Source organism: Ambystoma mexicanum, chromosome 3p (assembly GCF_040938575.1).
Source record: "Ambystoma mexicanum isolate Mex_15411 chromosome 3p, UKY_AmexF1_1, whole genome shotgun sequence".
NCBI lineage: Eukaryota > Metazoa > Chordata > Amphibia > Caudata > Ambystomatidae > Ambystoma > Ambystoma mexicanum.
Genome location: NC_090925.1, coordinates 124,371,371 through 124,395,823, shown reverse-complemented (window position 1 = coordinate 124,395,823; position 24,453 = coordinate 124,371,371). Strand labels below are relative to the sequence as shown.

General features: G+C 48.6%; 1 protein-coding gene across 4 annotated transcripts in view; it reads right to left on the bottom strand.

Moving 5' to 3' along the window:
* Positions 1 to 24,453, bottom strand: part of LOC138580154 (C-type lectin domain family 2 member B-like) — a 401,198-nt gene that overhangs the window by 317,796 nt on the left and 58,949 nt on the right. Inside the window, exons 1-2 of one of the 4 annotated variants that reach the window (XM_069650480.1) lie at positions 13,529 to 13,715; positions 4,078 to 4,140 (exon numbers count right to left, since the gene is read on the bottom strand). The exons of 2 other annotated variants lie outside the window; for them this stretch is intronic. In XM_069650480.1, the coding sequence (XP_069506581.1) occupies positions 4,078 to 4,140; positions 13,529 to 13,586 (121 nt within the window). In that variant the 5' untranslated portion in view covers positions 13,587 to 13,715. Of the gene's footprint in view, positions 1 to 4,077; positions 4,141 to 13,528; positions 13,716 to 24,453 lie in introns of those variants that run through there. One more of the 4 variants, XM_069650481.1, reaches the window with a different exon arrangement.

Below are 24,453 nucleotides of genomic sequence, written 5' to 3'. Positions count from 1 at the left end.
TTCTCCTTGCTCTGTCAACAGCCTTTGACACCGTTAACCCTTCTATCCTCCTTGACCGACTCCACTCCCTAGGAATCCGTGGCTCGGCACTCAAGTGGATTGCCTCCTTCCTCAGCAACAGGAAACAAATCGCTTTCCTCTGCCCTTTTGTCTCAACTGCTCGCGCTGTGAACACTGGACTATCCCAAGGCGCCTGCCTCTCTGCTATCCTTTTCAACCTCTATCTGACCACTCTACCTGGAATCTTCCGTGTGCACATCCTCTCCTGTTACAGCTATGCCGATAATACCCAAATTATCCTAAGAATTCCCAAAACAAGCACCAACCCACGTCCCGACCTTGAAGCTCGTCTTCGTGATATTGACCGATGGATGACAAGAAACCACCTCCTTCTGAACCGAGATAAATCTGAAATCATGGTGTGCGGCAATACTGCCCTTCTCCCGCAACCACTCCCATTGCCCCCTCCCTTGGCAACCCGTCTCTCTCCCTCCAAAATAGTCAAAAACCCTGGCTGCACTACGGACTCATGCCTAACCCTCTCCCGTCTGATAAATAATGTATAAAAATCCTGTCACTACCACCTCCAAACTCCTTAGACGCATTTTTCCTTACCTCACCTATCCCAACAGACTCACTGCTGTTATGTCCATTGTTATGCCGAGACTGGACTATGCCAATTCCTTACACCTGGGAGCACCGGTATACCAATTTAAACTCCAATGAGCCCAAAATGCTGCCGCCAAACTCCTTACCCTGCGACACAGAGACCATATCTCCCCCGCTCTCGGCACCCTTCACTGGCTCCCTGTCGGACAAAGGACCACCTTCAAAACCCTATGCATTACACACCGAGCAGTGCACAAGACCGGCCCAACGTACCTACAAGAGAAGATTAAACCCTACCTCCCATCACGCACCCTAAGATTATGCACTGCCCTCTTACTAGTGATTCCAACCTCCAATCCATCCAGGATTGGAGGATCCGCCTTCTCAATCTTGGCTCCAACTCTGTGGAACTCACTCCCGCACACATTCGAGACACCCAAGACTACATGGCCTTCCGCAAAGCTCTAAAAACATGTCTCTCCATAAACCTGATTAAGACCATAGAGGGCGGCTGACACCCTACGACACCATGGACCACGACTTCAATGACATTACTTTGGAGAGTAATTACAGCCCGCGGACAAATGTTCAAGGAGATACCGAGCAATGACTCACTGAAAGCGACTAATAAGTCACCAAGACAGAATCAGGAAACGGTTACCATTGATGACAACCTTAGCGTCCTGCAGACGCTACATATATGATTGCTGACTATCCGCTTCCTGAGTCTACTACACATGCCTAGCTTCCTCCTGTGCCATCTCCCTCTGAGTGCAGCTATCATGAGATGCGTGAATGTAATCTGCAACAGTGGGCTTGTAAGAATAAAACATCCACTCCAAACACTCACCTCTCCTATCACTATGCTCACTCTCCACACCAACACATAATAGAGCGTAGCTACACCCCTCGATCAATTTCAGCCTAGATGCTCACATACGAACAATACTCCATGAACACCTCAACATCCTGCTAGAACACAGCTATACCCCACGAAAATATAGGCCTAGATGCACACATAAGCATCCTACACAGGCCTAATACCACCCAGAATGCAGTCTCGGAGACCAACCACCAGACTGCACACATTCAACTGATCCTCTCAATACCACCACACCTAATGTTAGGATGCAGCTACCATCAGGCAATCGCATCAGCTGCTCACATATTGTGTACACCCAAGCACCCTACGATACCCTACTCTCTCGACTGACCTGGACTACGGTCCCCGAGGGCGTTCAACCCACAAGCGCCTTGAGGTCATATTAATGATATATAGAGCGCTATATAAATGCCAAATAACCTAACATAACATGTGTGTAGGGTGTGTGTAGGAATGTTTAACATTTCGGGAACAGGTGGGGAGTCCAGAGGTGGCAGGGGTGGCCCACGCTAAATACATGACAGGGCTTGGAGGGAGGAGGGTGGGTTGCTGGGGTGTCCCCTGCATTGGGAAAGACCATGGGACGGGGCGCTGGGAGGGAATGAGTTTCCCTGAAGTGCCGAAACCATGCGCGGTGAACTGGGTTTTAGTGAAAACGACCTGTGGGCAAAACATTATAGAACTAGAAAGATGCGGACGCTCAAAACAAATGCAAATGAAGCCCAGCAGTACATGTATATTCTCAGTCACTTCAAGAAAAAGGCTCTAACTGGCCATCTGGTGACACTGGGCCTCATTAAGACCATGGCGGTCCCGTAATGAACGGTGCCGGTACGGGACCGGCACCGTTCATTATGGGCTGCCCTATTATGAGGCCTGCTAGCGGGTCCCGCTTTTCACGCCTGGTCAGACCAGAAGTGAAAAGCAGGACCCGCTAGCAGGCCAGGATGTTAACAACGGGCCCGTCATTAACCAACATCATCCCCATTCCCGTTGAGCCCTATGGGGCTCAAATGAGAATGGGGACTAGGGATGTAACGGTATTACGGTATACCATTAAAGATACAGTGAACCACTTAATTGAACAATAATAACCGTCACATTGTTTATACCGGTATACCGTTCATACCGTTAAGTGTGCTTTTCAATCTGATTTGGAAAGGCTGCAGTAAGCAAGTTCTGCGCAGTCTTTGGGTTGGAGGCTTTGGGGTTTATATATTTATAATGGATAATGTTTTCTAAACATATGACAATGGCGGATTTCCCTGGTTCTATCATTGAATTTACATATAATAAGTCACACTGCGAAATTTAATCATCTCTGTGGGTATTCCCTGCTGCCATACCAAAGGGTAACATGTCCGTGATTACTGAACACCTTTTGGCCCAGAAGTAAACTAAAGGCTGTAACGTAAAGAGAGAGTGCGTGTGTGTGTGTATGTGCACAAGCGTATACTACCATCAGACTCCATTGATCTGTGGCATGCAGATTATCAATTTGGCAACATGTTCATCTTCACCAGTAGCCAGTGGGGGGGCTAAAAGCCTAAATGACCACTTAAGAAAAGCTATTCAGTTTGCTTTGCCAGTCGCAGCAGGGCCCCACCTCCCCTCCTCTCCACACGTGCGTTTGTGTTTGGTGCAAGCAAGGGGTGGCATTTCAGTGGAAAGTATGTTGAAAAGCCCAATTCTGGCCCTGGGTGCATGGTTTTGTTTGTGATGATAAATCTGACAATTTATGACCTTTTAGAAAATATTTTTTAAGATTAGTTAACTCCACCTGCTATCCCGCGATAACCATGATATACCGTCATTTGGCAAGAAGGTTATTGTAGCGTCATAAAACTAATACCGTGACACCCCTAATGGGGACTGATTTTTACCAGGTCCCAGAAAAGGGCAATTACCGGGTCCGCCAATGTCGGAATTACCCGGTAAAAAATCATTACCGGCGGCAGCTGTGCCCTTAATAAGGCCATGGCTACCGCCTGGGTCGTCGTAATGAGGCCCACCGTTTTCAAAACCTTTATTTGTTCATTAAGAAATGCATGCAAATTATTCCTAACAAGGAGATACTTGAATGCCTCAAACAAGGTCTACAAGCTGGTAACGATGACACCGGCACACCTGGGTTTTGTCAATCTAAAAGTAGTTTGGAGAGAGCTGATATCATGGCTTGAAGGAATAGGCCGGTTCTGGCTTTAAGCACACAACATATTGCACTCGGGTACCTGTAGTCTTACATTGGTAATATGTACAGGGATGCAAAATAGCACTCACTACAAAATGTAAGCCATATTGAACGTGATTTCAGAGCTCCGTTTCTGCAGGGTTTAAGGTACAGGAGGAGTGTGCATGTAGTTTTGTCAGGTGAGAAAAGTGGATTGGGTCTTTTCTGCATGACCAGCTTTAGAAGGCGGATGTTCAGCGGTTAATTTGCATGCATTTTACTCTTCCGTGGCAGAAGAAAAAAACATGCATGTGCTTGAATTCTATAAGGGAATCTCTTTCAGAGTATGCAGGTGATAAACTGGATAGCAGTTAGTTGGGTAATATTAACATTCACGATTTAAAATGTTGCATACCTACTGATATGATGCTCTTTGAAGCTGCGACGTTCACTCCTTTGTGGGTGACAATTCCTCCTACTAGGAGTGAAACATAGTGAGTTTTACTGAAATGAGACCGGTGGGACCCAAATTCTCTTCTTCGCTCCTGTTAGCAATCTAATCTCTCAAGAAATCATAGTAAATCAGAAATTAAACCCCTTTTCTTTTGCAAATTACTTAGTTTATGTCCATGTCTTATTGTTAGACATGCAAAAGCAGGGTCCTTTTTTATAGCACCTCACATCTTTTCTCACATCAAAAACAACAGGATGCATGCACTTGTCAAACAATTGTTATAAGCAGGTGCACTTTCACAGTTTTAGATTTATTCTGGGCCACAGACAATGGAAGGGGGAAGTTGGTTGATGTGCGTCTTTTCACCATTTAGTAAAAAGTGCACAGTAGCATATATTAGTGAAAGGATTGGCCTCTGAGCAGGCTAAAGGAAACACCCAGGTGAAAAATATCGCTTCTTTTGCTGCACAAATATGTGCACTAGGTCAGCGTTTCTACGGCACTGCCTGCACGGAAACATTCAAAGGGTTGTGAAAAGGGGAGGCATAACCCGATCACCCCTTCTCACTACCTTTGCTGAGGAATATCCATGTGGTTTGTGCATTTACATTTTTTTATAATACAATCCATTTAAAGGCTCAAAAGAAGGGAGGGGATTGTTTTGCAGCATTTCAGGAAATCCGTACCCGCTCCTGTGAACCCAGCGGCGGGTTGTATTATAATTACTCTATTGGCACAAATACCGCGTGACAACAGTAAATACAGTGAAAGGCATTTTCAGCCAGAAATGTGTCCAAACTCGTAATGAGGCCCACACGTGTACACTTAAAACAAGCATTGGCAATACCAACAGTAAGGCTTTTGTATAGGCATAGGAAAGGCACTAGACAGGCACTACTATAGTGGCATTACCTGCCCATTGATGGTAGTAGCTGCACAATGGTGCAAGTGACTCAGCATTTAATAGATGTGCTTGGCATATGCCTAATACTTGTACACAAGCCAAAACTGTTTGCTTTGCCAATATTTGGTTTTAACAGAACTTCAGTGAAGCACACACATAGTGCACAGAGTGGCTGAAGATGGATCTGGTTAAGACATGTTTTATTATTACACCAGTAGCGCGTTTACAGCCCCAATTAAGTCATTAACTCTCAGAAGACTGCTTTGGATTAACACTGGCAGGCACGTGCGTACAATGCTGGTTGGTAAGGCTTGATTAAAGCAAGCTCAAAGAGTTCTCATGAGGTGGTGTTCTGGGCAGGGAGGGTCAGGAACTTTGTGGGACTGTCCATGCATTGCCGTGGGTAGTCAATGGTTGGTTGGGTGCATAACCAAACAACACCTACACGCTGTGTCCCTCCTCATATGCCATTCTTGTGTGCCCCTCCTCATGTGTCATTCCTCCCCCTCTCTCCTCTATTGCAATAGTTTATGCTTAGGTGTTGCAAGCGACACCTAATACCCAAACTAAAAAAAAAAAAACACGTATTGTAAATACCTGCCACCTTAACTGGGGTGTGAGGAAAACTGTAGTTACAACAGATCGCCAGCTGATGGGGCTCCAAGCTTTGATACTGACCGACGGTCACAGCACCAAACAACCCATGCCATGCTCGACTCAGGCTTGAAAAACGCTCACCCGTTACGGAGTACTGGGGGGCGGGGAGGGGGTGGAGCAGACCAGCACATGAGCGTGTTTCTGGCTCCACCACTGCTACGTATGTCACAGTGAAAGACATTAGGCCAAAGGTCGTTTTAAGGATGGATGGGACTGAGTGCATTCTATGACAAGACAGGAGGCGAGCATTATGCTTCATCTTCTTTTATTACTACTCCTCAGCAGTTCAACAACATATATATAAAACCATGGAAAATACCCAACAAACTTTTCCATTTTTTTTTTTTTTTTTTTTTTTTTTTTAACTACAACCCCCATGAGTCTCTGTAGTCCGTGCTCATTCCACCAGTCCTGATCTCCTTCCTGTACTTAGGCTCCTCCTCTTCTTTTACTGCTCTTCAAGCAGATAAGTACCTTTTCTCCACTCTCTGTACGACTGGGGTAAAATGTCTGTGTGAGAGTGGGTGATTATACAAATAAGTTGAGACAGTGTGTAGGAGATAGTAGTTTATGGAAAAAAAAAAAAAAAAAAAAAAAAAAAAAAAATGTTTTGGTATAAAATAGTAGTTTGTTGATAGCACGCTTAGGCGAGTTTGCTTCGAAGGGAGCTCGCGTACGCGGGCAGCCGATTCAGGGATTCACCTTAGACAAGCCGGTTCGCGAGGCGGACGGTCCCGTGTCGCATACCCGGCACCGCAGGGGCTCAGTCAGGCCTCGCGAACTACGCAGCTGAGGCCGCGGGACACTCGCGAGCCGGCCCCCGCCCTCGGGTAGGGGAAGCCGGCGCTCGCGAATCATACGAAGCCGCCAGACGGCTCTCACAGAGGTAGCCCCACCCGCGGGTGGGCGGAGCTACCGCGTGAGGAGCGCGAAGAGCGACGCTCTCAGAGCAGCCCCCACCCGCGGGTGGGAGGAGCCTATCAAAGACGTGCCGCGCAGTACATTCTGCGTCGGCTTCGAACTTCGGCTCAGTTTTAAACGCCGCTAGTTCGGACAAGTTTCCCCTGATACAAGGGAAGCGCCAGGCCGTAGCGATCGGATCGCTCGGGAGCTCCGTGCCTAAGAAAGACATCACACGGCAGCTTACGGGTATAAAAAAAAAAAAAAAAAAAAATAACGCTACTGCTCCTAGCAGATAACCGGCGCTACTGAGGAGAGAGAATACCTCTCAAGAGCCACTGAGCTGTGGACAAGCAAGGTGCAGCCACTGGAATAAAATAGAATAAAAACATAAGAGAATACAAGTAGGGGACCCTACTATCTCTAGACCATCAGGAGGGAGCAGTGGGCGTGCTAAGACACCTGATCCAGGTAATTTGGCACACAGCACTGTTTAAAAAAAAAAAAAAAAAAAAATGTCAGAATTTGAGTGGAGCGAGGAGGAACAATCACATGACCTCGCTGCCAGCTTCAAGAAAGTGCTAGGGAGCTCCCTCATTGATGCAGTGGCGGAGGGCGTTAGGCCCCTTCAAGAAAGGCTAGAGACGCTGGAAGCTATGCTTTCGCAGCCTGAGGACAGCACCACAGACCGCAAGCGCACGCCCACAGATCCCGTGATACAGGGACACAAGGGGAGTAAGTTAGCCCTTAAGAGGAAAGCCTCTGTCGACCCCCGGGGCTCTTGGGACGGGGCAGAAGATGAGGCCCCAGAGGTGCCTGATGCGTTCGCAAAGCTGAAGGAAGCTTATCTACGACGACAGGCAGTGCCAGACCTCATGACCCCCTCTCCAGGGGAGGACAATACTGGAGATGACCCAGGCTCGGAGGAGGAGCAAGGGGAGGATCAGACCTCACAAGGAGACGAGGAGAGCGAGGTAGACTGGGTCCAGCCCAGTGGGGGCAAGAGAGCTCGGAAAGAGAAACACTTGACTGGGGGCCAAGATGATATGTTCGACCCGGACAGCATCAGGAATCCAAGGTCCACCGAGTGGCAGCCATCCCCCCGAGTAGCTCAGTACATGGCGGCTAGGCTGCGCAAGCCATTAGACAAGGAAGTGAGACAACGGCTGCGCGCAGAGTGTCCGCGACCGGATCTCCCGGGCAAAGTAGCAGAGGCCCCCGAGCTCGACCCGAAAATGCTGACCTTCGTGTCAAAGACAAATAAGGACCCCCGCAAAGGTATCGATAGGTCCTGGAAAAGTTGTCAGGAGAAGATCCTAGACCTGTCAGGACCACTGGCAAAGATAATGGACCTCGCAGAGAGGTCCAAGGACACTGGTGAAGCAGTGGACCCGGAGGCTCTCGCCGGATGGGCGCAGAGAGCGGTCTGTCTGCTCGGGAATGCGAATTGCGCCATAGCCTCAGAGAGGAGAAAGGGGCTTCTACTCAAGATTGATTCGAAGCTCAGCGATCTATCATCGTATGAAGCGGGAGAAGGGGCGCAAGGCCTTCTATTCGGAGAGACTTTTGGGAAGGAGATGGGCCGATTCGTCGGAACATACGCATCCCTGGAGAAAGCCCAAGCATCGATCCGCAAAATCTTTCCGAGTAGAGTTTTTGGAGGGACCGGCCGCGGTCGGGGTCGCGCAGCCGGTCGCAGTCACGGAGGAAGAAGACCCCATAATCCCAGAGCTCAATACTGGGAGAACAAGGGCCAGGATACATTCTTCCCGTCCAGAGGAAGATTCCCGAGAGGTCGCAGATCCAGGGGATCAGGCCGAGGCCAAGGATTTACGCCAGGTGAGAGCGATTCAGTATCCTCCAGTTGGTGGGAGGACGCGCATGTTTTTAGAAAATTGGCGCATGATTTCAAGCGATTCCTGGATATTGCAGACCGTCAGAGGACTGCAGCTAGATTTTATAGAAACCCCAATTCAGCAGCACAGGCCACGGGGCCAGAGACTAGCGCAAGCGGAGCAAGCATGGCTAGACAGCGAGATCGCGCAGCTAGAGCACAAACAGGCGATAGAGAGATGCGCGAGGGAGCCCAAATTCGTAAGCAATATGTTCCTAGTGCACAGGAAAGAGAAGGTGCGTCCAGTTATAAATCTCAAGGAGCTGAACGGATGGATCGTATACCGCCACTTCAAGATGGAGGGCATACATCAGCTCAGAGACTCCCTAAGGGAAGGAGACTGGCTGACGCGTTTAGATCTGAAGGATGCCTATCTCACGGTTCCGGTACTCGAGGAGTACAGACCTTACCTAGCTTTCCGCTGGCACAGACAGTTCTGGCAATTCAAGACGATGCCGTTCGGGTTGGCGTCGGCTCCTTGGGCATTTACAAAGCTAATGAAACCCGTAGCAGCAGCAATCAGAGAGAAAGGCGTCAGGTTGATCATCTATCTAGACGACCTTTTGCTGCTAGCGGAAAATCGAGAGGTGCTGCTATACCAAACGAGATGGGTACAAGACCTTCTGATATCGCTAGGGTTCCTAGTGAACATAGAGAAATCGGATATCATTCCAGAACAGAGATTAGACTTCCTAGGGTTTGTGCTAGACACAAAGAAAGCGACCCTGGAACTACCAGCGCGGAAGATGAGAGATATAAAGAGAGAGATCAGAGTATGCCTAGAGAGAAGGCTTATATCCCTCGGGACATTGGCGAGGATAGTCGGACTATTAGCAGCATCCATTCAGGCCATATTCCCTGGGCCTCTACACTACCGAGCACTGCAGAGGCTGAAGATAAAACATCTTCAACAGGGTCTGAAATATCACCAACAAGTACCTCTAGATCAAGACTCCATTACAGAGCTGGAGTGGTGGTTAAAGAATATGGACGCCTGGAATGGACGTGCCATATTCGGAGACAAGCCAGATCTGATCATAGAGTCAGACGCCAGCCGGCAGGGCTGGGGAGCCAGATGCGGGAGTTTACAGACCGGAGGCAAGTGGAGCGAAGAGGAGCTCCTGCTTCACATAAACTGTCTGGAACTCCTAGCGGGATCGTTCGCGATCAAGGCCTTCACGAGAGAGAGAGTGAAGTCTTGTGTGCTGCTGAAGATGGACAACATCTCGGCAGTGAGGTACATAAACCACTTAGGTGGCACGAGGTCCAAGATGCTGGCGGAGTTAGCGAAGGACTTATGGCACTTTTGCCTTCAGTCAGAAACGTCAGTGACTGCAGAGTACCTGCCGGGTTCACTGAATGTAGTAGCGGATTGGAACTCCCGTTACCTGACAGATTCCAGCGATTGGAGACTGGATCCAGTAGTGTTTCAGAGACTAGACAGGAAGTGGGGTCCATTGCATACGGACCTTTTCGCCTCCCGGCTCAACGCTCAGACGAGCTTATATTACAGCTGGAGGCTGGATCCGGGAGCTCTAGGGACGGATGCGTTTCTGCAAGAGTGGACAGGAGGTCCGCATTACGCTTTTCCCCCCTTCGCGATGCTGAGCAGAGTTCTAGCGAAGTGTCGGAGGGAGAAGGCAGAACTAGTATTAGTAGCACCCTTGTGGAAGTCTCAAGTGTGGTTCCCAACGTTAATGGAGCTAGCAGCAGACGTTCCCAGAGTCCTTCCCGAAGGAGAGCGACTGCTCACGGACCCAGCTGGGTCGTGTCATCCTCTGAGAGTGAGAGGGACACTCCCATTAGTCGCGTGCAGGATATCAGGAGACGCTGGGCTCTGCCAGGAATTTCGGAGCAGGCTGCGCAGCTTATCGCTGAATCCTGGGCTCCTTCCACTAGGAGGAGCTACGACGCAGCTTGGGCAAAATGGACGAGTTGGTGCAAGAACAGAAGTGTTCATCCCGTTTCAGCACCTGTAGTGGAGATCCTAAATTTCCTAGCGCATCTATTGCAGAATGGGAAAGCTTTCCGTACGATAGGAGTGTACAGGTCGGCTATATCAGCGGGACATATGTCAATTGAGGGAGTACCGGCAGGGGAACATCCAGCGGTAGTGAGACTCATCAGAGGAGCGAGATTTAGAGCGCCTCCAGGGCCTAAGTATAGTACTACATGGGACGTGGCGACAGTGCTACGATTACTATCAGACTGGCCAGCAGATAGATACCTTTCTCTCAAACAACTGTCGGGTAAATTAGCTATGCTATTGTGTCTGATCTCATGTAAACGAGTGTCAGACGTCAAGGCGCTAGAGATTAATAGACGAATCTTCGGACCGGAGGGGGTTACGTTCTCCATAGTGAGGAGGACTAAGACAGGCACCTTCGCAGTCCATTACCCTTATTTTCCGGACAACTCGAAATGGTGCGTAGCTCGATGCATTAAAGAATACGAGAGCAGGACAGCAGAGAACAGAGCAGCTAGCACTACTCAGTTGTTAATAGCGCGTAGGAAGCCTTATCACGCTGTGGCATCCGCCACCATAGCCAGATGGGTCAAAGAGATTATGTGCGCAGCAGGAGTGAATGTGGACACATATGGAGCTCATTCAGTGAGAGGGGCGATGGCTTCATCAGCCGCGAGAGCAGGAGTGCCTTTGAGTGAAATAATGAGAGCAGCAGATTGGGCGAGCGATCGTACATTTAAGGAATTTTACTTTAAGCCAGCAGAGGGTTTGGCTAGTACAGTCTTGGGGAAGCTTTAAACAAGCATAATGCTCGCCTCCTGTCTTGTCATAGAATGTAGATTACCCCTGCTATCTGCGCAGGGAGTATTAATTCTATTAAAGACTAGGAGGCGAGCATTAAATTCCCGCCCGATTGGATGTACTGTATAAAATGTTGAGAAATTTATATGTGAGAGTACAGTACATGCGCACCACCCTAAGATTTATGATTGTGTCTTCATAGGGGAAGAGCAGAAGAATAACTGAAGAAGAGAAGACCATCAGGAGGCCGGGAGCGCACCGGCAGTTGAGTTAGAGTTCTGAAGATTCTTCGCACCGTTGACGAGGATCAGTTAATGGACAGGAGTGAATATCAGAGCGAGTAAAAGCAGAGGAGGAGCCTAAGTACAGGAAGGAGATCAGGACTGGTGGAATGAGCACGGACTACAGAGACTCATGGGGGTTGTAGTTAAAAAAAAAAAAAAAAAAAAAAAAAAAATGGAAAAGTTTGTTGGGTATTTTCCATGGTTTTATATATATGTTGTTGAACTGCTGAGGAGTAGTAATAAAAGAAGATGAAGCATAATGCTCGCCTCCTAGTCTTTAATAGAATTAATACTCCCTGCGCAGATAGCAGGGGTAATCTACATTACCAAGCCCGCAAAGGTGGGGGCCAGCTCGTTGATCTAATCTGCCCTCCACTGTGCAAGCGCACTGTTCACACAAAGAGCAGATTGTGCTGTGCAGTGCTCGCACAGGGCGGATTACATCTCCGAGCCCCCACCTTGGTCTAACCTAATCTGCATTTTTATTTCCAGTGTTGCAAAGCAGAGGTATACAGCATACATAAAGTGAGTGTGCAAAAGGAGTCATGTTGTTACAACACATCGAAGGAAGAGGAATTCACTTTGAAGCGCTATAAAAACGTTTTATTGTAATGATACCATATTTTGGGTGCACCCCTGCCATGGAGAATTGATATATAGGGCGTCATTACACGGTAGGTGGTAAGGGTTTACCGGTACCTGTATTTTACCGGTACCGGTAAATCCTTACCGCCTTACTACGAGGTCCCTTTGCGGGTTGGGGAATTTAACGCCCGCTTTTTGCAGGCGTTAAAAACCAACCCGTAAAGGGACCCAGGGAGCTAATTACGGTACAGCATTTTTTTTTTCTTATTCAATTACATTTTGACCCTATGGGGCAAAAATGGGAATGGGGAAGGGCAATGGTGGAAGGGGGAATTACCGCCCCGCCAACCTTGGAATGGGGCGGTAATTCCCCTTTCCACCAAGGCAGTGCCAGTATTTTACCGGCATGAACCATGGCGCTAATTGCGCCATGGTTCTCCGCCTACCGTGTAATGAGGCCCATAGTGTTGGGTTTATAAAAGAAGCAGCATGAAAGAAATTGCGCTGTTTTTAAACTAATATTTTGAACATCTCCTTTGATCGGTGGTCAGCTGAACCTCCACCGAACCCAGCCTCCTCGGACTCCGAACTGCCTCAAAACTCCGCCCCCACTTACCAGCCCTTGTGGGACCACCCCCTCCAAATTTTTCCATACATTTCCACTACTGATGGCAACTTATTCTAAAGTCACTTCCATGGTGCCTCCAAGTATCATAGACTGATGATGCGCCTTGCAATCTCCTTTTCTGTGAAGTCACTTCTGTTGGTGCAATCCATATGCAAATTGGGAGGTTTGCATGTATGCCCCATGTGTTAAAATGCCATCTGCCACTAATGTTACCAAAAAGGTAGATTGGGGCAGAGTTGGGCGGAAATGGAATTGCATGACCTGCATTTGGGGGGGTGGAGGGAGGGGGTAGCAGGACATTTTTTGTGTTTCACCTCCCCATTTTGCAATGCTGGATACTCCCACCCCCCACCCCCGAGACTACCCCCTACCAGCGCCGTGCCCTTCCCCATACTTGCCAATATTCTGTGACCAAAAATATGTAGGATTTTTCAAATTTCAAAAATAATAATTCTGATAACAATGACATCACAGGAAAATACAGAACATACATTGTTGGCCCATTGAAGCATTCTAAAATGCGCAACCCATCAAACAGCACAACACGGAAAGATGTTAAAATGTTAAACATGTATAATTCTGAATGGTGACTTAACACCAAATTCAATTCCCTAACTTCACACAGAACTAGAAGGCAACATTTGTCACTGCTCTGTAGCAGCAGCCCAGGCAGTACATATATATTGCAAGTTGAACACTGAATGACATGGTGACTGATACCCCCCTCAGTCTGATAGGCAGCAACCCGGCTTTTAAAGGAGGGAAGCGCTGCCGAGAGCCTGTGCATTGTCACCTGTTCCTGCAGTGTTGCCTGGGTGGTTCTCCGCCAGGGTGTACGCGGTGTGACTCATCCTCGGTGCAGGTGTTGCGCAAACACACGAGGAAGGTACCGTACTCGTGCAAGATCTTCAGGTCTGCGCGCGACTTTCAACGGCCGAACCCCGGGAAGGGCCCTGGGTGCCTTTCAGTTTCGTTTTCTCGGAAATCATGCGAGCTACTAGAAGAGACGGCACTTGCTAAGCGAGCGCGCGCGTGCGCATGCGCGTGCTCGGACAGGAACCAAGGGATAGGATTTTTAGACCGAACTATTTGTGACGAAACGGGCCGCAAAGCCGTGGCTGCTTGCCACCCTCTGGTGTGAAGCCATGCAGCACGTGGCCTGCTGCATCCTGAAACGTTCCACAATATTCCCGCAGCGGCTGCACATTAGAATGCACAGGAAGAAGACTGCGCACGCCTCCCTCTTCAGCCTTATCTGCCACAAGGAGCCGCGTTTACACTGCGCATCTCCTTCATTGGAAAGGGAAAGAGGCGAAGGGTGCTTTGGCCAGACGGCCGTGGCAATAAAATAAGTCTGCAGTAGTAAAATCACACCACCTTCCCTACGCCCCTAGTGTTAGGCTCAGCAGGGCAACATTCAGCTCTCAGAACAAGCACAGCCCATGGCCTGTTCACGAGAGGGGAGGAATACACGCGTATGGGATGGATTTGCTAACTTTAAAGAGCTCAAGTGGACTATGTGTGCAGTGCTAACTCGAGTGCACCCAAAAGACGTGTGACCCTGAGAGGCCAGTTGGGCTGGGGAAAGATCAGTCGCATACCACTTTACTGACGAGAATAACTTTCTGGAGCCTTGAAATCTTTTCTGACACAACAGGCAGCCAAAAATAAAAGATGTTATTAACCAACAGAACAGTACATGTATAACACTTGCAAGGGCCAATGGCTCATTTAGGTCTGGCAGGAGTCTCACTGCTGGTGATGACAGCAGTAGTTGTGAAGCTCAGTAAGAAATCTCACTAATTTAGCTCAATGCAGGGGATGTGCTGCTAAAGAAGTCTTGATGGCCATTTAAAATCCAAAAGGTCAGACTCTCACATGTATCCTTCCTAGATCAATAACATTACGGCTACTGAGTTATTTATTTAATTTATTGTTTAAAGTGTCGACCTAGCTAGAGAGCAGCGGAGCGCTGCACAGAGTCTGGGTAGCCAGCATTTGGGTTGGCATCTTTTAACAGTAGCGCAGTACTGTGAGGTCTGCGCATCGGTATGTGCCACCATTGGAATTAGTCCTTGGTCGGGTATTGTTGAAAAAGCCATGTTTTGAGAGATTTGTGAAACTGGAGAATTGTGGGGGCATTCTGAGCGGACATCGGGATCAAGTTCCAGAGGGTGGGAGCATGACGAGAGAAGTATTCTTTGCAGGTCTGACCTTTGCAGACACGTTGTGATTCAAGCCGGTTGGTCGATTTGCTGCATGAGGAGCGTGTGCCACCAGATATGTGGAGCTTAGCCGCCAGGTACAGTGGTGTGCTACACGTGACTGCTCTGTAGATGATACGTGCAGTCTTGCAGAGATGAGTAAGACCTAATATTAGTGAAGCAAGGCAGCAAGCACTATGTAACAGAGCCTTGAAAAAGTGAATATTTTGGGCCTTACATTAGTAACATCCTTCCATAGTCCCATATACTCACTGGCGTAACAGGGGCCCCCGCAGGCCCCGCGGTGCGGTGGGGCCCCACGAGTACCTGACCTGGAGGGGGCCCCACTTTGTAAAAAAAAAAAAATAAATAATAATATATATTTTTTTTTTTACATTTTCTTTTGGAATTCACTCTGCCTTCATGAAGAAATTATTTCTGTAACAGAAATTATTTCTTTTTGAAGGCAGAGTGAATTCAAAAAGAAACTTTCATTTTTTAAGTCTGAGCGGTCCCCTCACCCCAGGACATGGAAGACCCCACGCTGGAGGCCTCCATGTCATGGGTGAGGGAGCCCTATGACTTCAAAAATAAACAATTTATTTTGGAAGTCACTGGGCCTTCATAAAGAAATCATTTCCGTTATGGTTCGGTCCTTAACGGAAATTATTTCTTTATTAAGTCACAGTGACTTCAAAAAAAGAGAAACAATGGGCTTCATTATAAGTATGGCGGTCCGGAAACAACAGTGCCGATAAGCTTACAGGCACTGTTGTTTCCAGACCGGCATACTACAGGTCTGCCTGCCGGAGCCGCTCTGCCTGACAGGTCGGACCCCGCACAGCGGCCACGGTAGGCAGAACATCATAGAAGCACCGGCACCATTAAAAATGGTGCCGGTGCTTCCATGTTCCCCATTCCCATAGAGTCCTATGGAATTCTATGGGAATGGGGAACTAAAATGTACCAGTGCCTGACTTTCCGAGACGCCGGGAAGTCAGGTGCCGGTAAATAATTCTGAGTCCGTCAGCAACCCGTCGGTAGCACTGGCAGGGTTACCGCCGGACTCAGAATGAGGCCCAATTTCTTTTTGAAGTAATAGGGCTCCGCTCAGCCGCATGACATGTGCATGTATGAGTGTATTGTGAAAGGGTGTACACTTAAATGTGTAGGTGGCTGCCTGCGTGAGTGTATGGTGAAAGGGTGGCCATAAATGTATGGGTGGCTGGGTGTGCGTGTGTGCGTGTGTGTGTGTACGTTGAAATGGTGCACACTTAAATGTATGGGTGGCTGCCTGAGTGTGCCTGCATGGTGAAAGGGTGCACACTTAAATGTATGGGTGGCTGCCTGAGTGTGACTGTATGGAAAAAGGGGTGCACCCCTAAATGTATGGATGACTGCATGGGTGTGCCTGTATGTTGAAAGAGTGCACACTTAAATGTATGGATGGCTGAGTGTGCTTGTGTGTATATGGTGAATGGTGTGTGTGCCTGTGTTCAGGGGAGCAACAAAACCTACATTTCGGGGGGACTAATCCTTCAAATGTTGGGAGAGGCGCTAACTTCATGGGCGGTGGGGGAGGGGCAAACTGATTTGTGTGTGGCCATCTAACTTCTTAACGCATTTTAATGAAACTATTCTTGTGCAGCTTCAATGTAACAAGCAGTTAACGCTCTCCTTTAAGTCCGAAAGCACCCACTTATGGACTGTTGTGAGATAAGCAGTCTGCTGTTCCCTCTCTACCCTTCCAATCACTCCCCCGGCATGCAAGTACTAAACCCACATAACAATTTAAATTGCCTAAAAAATTGTGGCATTTGAATGCAGGTACTAACAGTGAAATGCTTTAAGTTAGTAATAGTTGGGCCCTTGTTAACAGTGAAACCCAGGTGCCATTTAACATCTGTGTCCTGTTCTGTCCGACAACTGCTCAGTAGGTCAGCCAGGTTGAGTCAACATAGCCCAAAATTTCAGGGGAGAGAGCTGAAGCCTGATCAACTCAATGGTGTTATGCCACTAGTTGTGTATAATGCCTTGATTACTTAATGGTAATTGGCATTTCTCCTAGCCCTATTACTCCTCGTCCCTGTACTTGTGTATGAGGCAGTACTTGTGTATGAGGCACTCTGCCTCATACACACGTACTGGGATGAGGTAGAGGTACATGGAGGTAATACCCGACTTAGCTACCTGTAATGTTCATTACTCCTAGTCCCACTCTTCCTCATCCCAGTACTTACCTATGAGGCAAGGAGCCTCCTGGACCGTTCGTTTGCCCGGTGAAGCCCTGATGCTGTGCTGAAGCTCCGAATTTGGCTCAACTAGGGAAGACCAGCAAAGGATGACTCCTCCCCTTGGGTTGGTGGGACCAATCGACCCCAAGACAAGCTCATCTGGACATCCTCTCTGAGCTGGCCAAACTTTCATTGCTGCTGTAGTAACTGAGTGCCAGGGAGAGGAACACCGAAATCGAGTGAGTGTCTTTAAGTTGGACACAAAGCTCCAGGAAGATCCTCTGGACCCCCAGCAAGTAGGACTGACCAAGCCTGAGCCAGCTCGACAGAGTGCTGGACCCCAGATGCGAGGAAAGTCCTGAGTGGTATGCGAGAACCGCAGTGGTGCTATTTGCGAGAGAAACAAGGAGCTGAAACAGCAAAGAGCCACTGATCTGAAGTTTGCCCATTGCTGCCGCTGACGTTCCATTCGTAGTGCAGGAGCACGCAGAGGTCCCCCTTCTTGTCTCTATGACTGAGGCCCAGCAACACCAGGATCTGCAGACCTACACAGGAACAGAAGCCAGCTGGAACCACTTTCTTCTAACCAAAGATACTGTAAACTAAGGGGTTGTTTACTTCTTGTCATGCAGCCATGTAGGAGTCTCAGGAGGATAGCTCAGGGGGCACCGTGCTCGACTTGGAAGCAAGATGACACAGATCAACACAGGTTTGATCCCCGGGTCCGCGCTTAGAAACCTCTGGGTATTAAGAGTGTTATAAATAACCTATCATATCATATCATACATAAGCTCTGGGCCAAGGAAGAGGGACATGAAGGTAATTTTGGGCCATAGAGCTGATTTTGGAGTTTGGGGTAGGTTGTAGGAGGGAGAGGGTATCTGGTGGGGTGGGATTGTGCGATAAACCATAATGGTTGTCCATGTCCAGGCTAAGCAGGCATGATATGTGGTATTAGTGGCTAGAGAGGCATTTTGGTGCAGCCAGTCTAGTCATTCCTCATTTTAGTATGACTTCTTTTAAACTACGTATTTCTGATAAAGCAGTCCTGCTAAGTGTAATTACGTGGCTAGACTGGCATTTGGGTGCTGCCAGTCTAGCCGTTTCTTACTGCTGCATTGTATATTTTTCTGGGCATCTGTGATAAAAAGATATAATATGATATAAGTAATTTATAAAATGCCTGGACACAAGTTTTTCTAGGTGCGACAAGACAAGGGAGGGAAGATAGAGGGAGGACAAGACAAACGATCTTACTACACCTTGTGTCATTCAGATCATGCACGTGCTGCAAGGGGAAAGGGAGGGGAAAGTGCAAGGAAGAGGGGAGGTAAAAACAGGGCAGTAATGTTCTGAGTAAGTGCAGCCAGGGCAGCGTGGCTCTAGGTACTTCAAGGAGAAAAAGGGATTGTAGGGTTACAGTTACAGCCCCTACGTGCATGGTAGGCCCAGAGGCAGTGCAAAGGTAACTGATCAAGAAAGAGCCTGGACTCAGTGTAGCCAAGGAACCAGTCAGTACAGCAAACAGATAGGTCAGGTAGCTCAGCAGGGGAGGGAGAGAGAGAAAGCAGAGGAGAAGAGTAAAGTTTTGAGCTGCTTCTGAAACTTCATGTGGTCCACTCAAGTTTGAGAAGGGCAGGGAGGCCATTCCAGAGGGAGGCACCTGCAGAGGAGAGTGATCTAACCCCCACTCTCTGCCTGGAGAAGTGTCTAACCCTTAGAGATGTGGAGGTAGCTGCGGTAAGGCCTCGAGAAGAAAGTGTTGGATGTAGTGTGGGCCCTGACCCCAGAAAGCCTTGTGGAGAATGCAAAGGGTCTTGATCTTGCTCCTTGCAGCCACCGGGAGCCAGTGGAGAGATTTCAGGGCTAGAGAGATACGAACCCTGGGCTTGAGGCCAAGGACAAGTCTCGCAGTGCTGTTCTATTTTAGTTGCAGAGGGCGGAGAGTAGAGGAAGGCAAATTGAGAAAGAGGCTGTTGCAGTAGTCCAGCCTAGAGAGAAACAGACCTCTGGAGACAGTGAGCTTCTGGGGGAAATTGAGAAAGGGAATAGTCCCTTTGAGGAGGAGCAACTGGTACTGGGACCTCTTGGCGACGTCCGAGATGTGAGGAGAGAAAGAGAGAGTGGAGTCGAAGATGACTCCAAGGTTTTCTGCCTCACAGGAAGATGAAGGAAGAGGGCCAAGGTGGGCAGCATGAGTTAGAGGGAAAGCAGGGGCAGTGGTCCCAATGAGAAGGATCTCTGTCTTACTGGCATTAAGGCAGAGATTGTTGGAGGTACACCAATCCTGAATTGTGGATAGACAGTCAGTAATGAGCGAAGGAGGAGAGGAGCCTGAAAGAAAGCTGAGTGTCATCTGCATTACACTGAAAGTTTGAGGAGAAGGTAGAGATCAAGTGGGCCAAAGGGGTCAAGTAGAGGTTGACAAACCAGGGTGAGAGGATAGAGCCCTACGGAGCGCCACAGGTAGAGAGAGAGGTGGTGGAGAGAAAGGGACCAAGTTGGACATGGCAGGGGCACTCCAAGAGGAAGGAGGTCTACCAATCCACGGCCTGATCCATGATGCTTAGGTTCTCACGTAGTTGATTGATCAAGATGGCGTGGTTGACTGTGTCGAAAGTAGAGGAAAGATCAAGGAGGATTAGGACAGATGGAATGCTGGAATCAAGGTTAGATAGCAAATCTTCACGGGTGTTCAGTAGAGCAGTTTCTGTGCCTCTGGCAGCTCTGGAGCCAGACTGATGGTAATGTAAACAACCGATTCAGTGTGGAGATTAAGCTGGGAGATGGCCAGCTTTTCCAAGAGTTTTCCCAGGAAAGGGGTGATGGGGATTGGACGATAGTCTGCCGGGCAGGTAGGATCAGCAGACGGCTTCTTGAAGAGTGAATGCACAAGGGAGTGCTTAAGGGGAGAGGGGAACATTCCAATGGTGAAAGAGTGATTACAGAAATTGGCCAAGACTAGAGTGAGGGTGTCAATCTTTGATGGTTCTGTAGGAGCAGGGAAGCACCTGTTTGGATGACACTTTCTTAGATCGGACTTCTCTAGAAACCTCCTCAGGTGTTGTCAGAGAAAAAGAGGAGAAAGGAGGAGAGGTAGAGATGGCCAAAGGGGGGTCGAGAGAGGAAGAGGAGATGGAAGACAGGATGTCTTGAGTTTTAGCAGAGAAGTGAGAGGCCAGAGCCATAGAGAGGCTGGGAGGGAAAAGGAGAGGTAGAGACTGCAACAGGATTGACCAGTTGCTTGCAGATTTGAAAGAGTTTCGGCCATGTTGTTAGAGGCCGCAGAGATGCGGGCTTGAATGTGTGTTCTCTTCTTGATGAGTGTTATTACTTCGACTGGCATTTTGGTGCAACCAGTCTAGGTATGTCTAAATGTGACCTGGCATGCTGTAATGTTATTACATGTCTACAATGGTCTACATTGTAGAGCCAGTGGGACATATTTTCAATGTGGCATGGCATGTTTAATAGCAAAGTATTAATGTTCCTGTGCAGTGTTGGTGACTTGCATGTATTGGATTGGTGTTACCCTACAACGCAATTACAAACACTCTGACTCTCAGAAAGTGTGCCGTATTTTGCGTTAAAACACTTATTTATATCTTTCTCTTAGTACAGTGTGTGGCTTACCCCTTCAGCAGCATGTTTGTGCGCATTGTGCAAGCGTGATAATCTAGGCCGGCCCAGAGTGTGGCACGACCCATGATTTTTTTGCAGAGTTTGGGGGGCCCCCCTCAGCATGACTCGCAGGGGGGGGCCCCCACATGTTTTGTTACGCCACTGCATATACTGTCTGTAAATACCCAGATGCTCATAGCATACAGCGGGTATTTGCATTGTCTGCCTAGTACTCTGCTTAAATGACAGGCATTCCCATCCAGTACCCAGGTATTCACATCAAATATTGAGGTGCGAACATCATATGCCAAGTATTTCCATCACATGTCAATACTCTCAAATCCTATGCCATGCATTGCTGTGAAATGCTAGATACTCATATCACACGACAGGTATTTATCCAATGGAGAGGCATTCAGACAAATGCCAAGGTGCCCCCACCCCTGAAGCGTATTTCCATTAAATTCACAGGTGCACTGTTGCTAGTGATTACCATAAAACTGCCCCGGCACTCATACCTTTGCCACATGTTACCATGAGATGCACCTGTACTCATACCATTGCCAAGGATTCTCACCAAGTGGTAAGAACTCATACAATTTCTAGGTATTTTCCATTGTACGCCAAAGGTACTCACTCCATTGCCAGAGAATACCACTGAATGCTTGGTTACTCCACCCTTTCCAGATAGTTACCGCAAATGCCTGGGTACTCCGCCCATTTGTCAGGGACTACAGTATAAGTCCTAGGACCAAAGATGACCATTAAATACCCAGATAACGATCACATTGCCATTGATTATCAACAAAAGCACAACTATGCATCCCATTGTCAATAAAGGCCATCAAATGCCCTTTTAATCAACCTCGATAAGGGGTTGTCATGAAATTACCAGATACTCACCCACCCCATTTCAAGAGGGATTGGGCAAACTATAAGGTACTCACAACAAATGTCCAAGTAGGCACTTCATTGCCAGTGGAAACTATCAGTGCCTGGTAATCAATCGATTGGATGGGATCCTCATCAAATTCCCACGTACCTATCTGTCACAACCGCCCAGTGGTCATTGTGCCATCGTTGGAAACCTAAGAGGCCATTAAGGATTGCCACGATGTTTCTGCCTGAACGGCCGCAGCGGTCTAGTTTATTCCAAAAGAGCGTCTGCTGTGTCTGGCATCCCATTTCAGCAGCCCTGCTATACCAGTTTGGCGCGTCGCAACCCTCCGGTTTGATTCCTGCCTAAGGTGACGCGGCCCGTGGCTACTTTCCATGTTCCTACTTTATTACTATTCTGGCTTCCTCCTGTTTTTCCTTTTGCATTTCCTTCTCTTCCTTCATTACTGCCTGGCCCCTTCAGTGTGTTTCTCTACCTGTTGGGTCCGCTCGTAGTCCTGAAGACTTCCTTCCTTCCTCCATAAACTGGTACCCCGGAGTACCTATTTCAATAACTTTGTTAGCAGGATTATTTGACTGGCCAGTGTGAGGTTTTATGCCGCTGGTTTTTCCCCCTGACTGTGGGTTTCCTGCGGCACTCCACCTTGCTTTGCCAGAGGATATATACAATGGACTAGTAAGGTGGTGGCCGGACAGGATCACGCCATACCTATTCACTGAACGCCTACATTCCCGCAAGAAGACCTCCAAGTCTTCTATGACGCGTGGATCCCAGGTAACTGAACCTAGTCTGGATGCTGATTGTGAGACTATCCCACTGCTGAGAATGGCCATCATTTTCTCAACAATTCTGAAATAGTTTCTCAGTCAAGCCTCGTCATGAGTTGGGCTTCAGCCCTTAAATGCGGCGGTAAAGGCATTACCGCTGCAATTAAGGGCTGGCCCAATCATGAGTTGGGCGGTTAGTTTGTAGTTTTACCTCCAGCTTTTTGCTGTAGGTAGATCTCCAGCTTTCTGCCTGTTTTCGGCCATTTTTTGGCACTTTTCCCGACAGCGCAATTACCACCGGCGTTAATGGCGCCTGCAACGCCACTCCTGTGGACCGAATGGGGATTTACAGCCCCTGCATCTCAGGATCCGGCACAGATTGCGCTGGGCCAAGAGTTGCAGAAATGCCAATGGCTTTGTGCGGCATCCTGACGCAATTAGCGCCAGGATACCGCCCAATCCCCTGATGAGGCCCAAAGCCTTGCACTCATTACTTCTCAAGGAATTGCCACCAAATGCCCAGTTACTCACCAAACTGCCTTGCTCCTTATTAATGCAGGTTTATAGGATGGTAAGGGCAGCAAAGACAAATGGGCAGTTATTTTGCACCCCTTTTATGTATACTGCCATTAAAGAGTAGCCACTGCACTTCATGGGCCGTCTGCTCACTGATGCCATTGAGAACAGGAGCTGGTGGTGCACAGGGTTCACTAGACTGCAGTTCAGCTATTCTGTGCTTCCCCCTGCCAAGCCCTCTACATTGACTTCAGGGTCTTAGACAGTGGGCATGACAAGGGAAGCAGGAGACATGCATGGTGTCCCTTCTGCCCAATGTCCCACAAAGCATGCCAGTGCCACTGCCAGGCAGGTGGCGCAGGGGTGATATCAGGGATGCCTTGTATCACTGATGTTGTTGGGTGAAATATTTTTTGGTTTGTGGGTCACCACTGGGGCTGTGGGCTGAGGCCGTGAACCAGGGGTATGCTGCCTATACAGCTCCTTCTTACGAGGCAGGGAAAGACAGGCCGCAGAGTGGTGCAAAATGCTCCATAAAAGATTGCGAAATGGCTGGACAGGCCAAGGGAACCATGGGTCACTAGCTGGGGTTGTGGGCTTAAGCCAGATCTTAGACCTGGCATGGGATTTACAAATAAGGGTGGTGGTTCACCAATGGTTAATGGGGCAATAGGTGGCTACAGACCCTTAATAAGGGTAAGTGGCCATTTAGCGGGGCTGCTGGTTGCAAGCCATGCAGAGTGGCCACTTTAGGTGGCTTGGTGGTGCCAGGTGCATGGCCAGGGCAAAGCGACTAGTGGCCATGGGTGCAGGCCATGGCCAGTGGCCATTCTGGATTGTTTGGGAGTGTTGCCACAAGGCGGGGCTTCAGGCCGTGCTTAGTGGACCCATTGTGTAGCTTGAGAGTGCACAGAGCAGGGCTGATGGACTTTTCCCAAGCAAACTTGCCACCGAACAGTGCCATAGGGGCATGACTGCAGGATATGGCCAGTGGGCCCATTGGGTGGCTCGGGAGTGACCTATGCAGGGCATAAACATCTTTGGCGAAAAAACCCCACGCCTATCAACAAAGCTGCTCTCCATCGCGGCGCCAGCACCTACAAAACAGCCATTGTTGCCACTAAAGCCAATATATATAACAATAGAATCACTGAACCAAGCTCCAATGTCAAAATTCTTAGAGAGCTAGAAACCCCTGCTCCGCCCCTCGCCCAACCGACAACTTCCCCAAAAACAAAGCATGGTGTTCAATCATCCAATCAGCCTTTGTCACCAAAACCCAGAATCTTAGGGATAAAGCCATCCTCAAAAATTCCCGCCTACCTCCTGCACCGCTCGTCCCCTAGGTAAGCAACACCCCGACCACCACTAACTCTCCTCATTTCCAATTCTCGACCATCACTCCTTCTGAAGTCCTCACCCCCATCCAGCATCTGAAAGCCTCCAGCTGCTTTGGAAACATATGCCCAGCTCACATC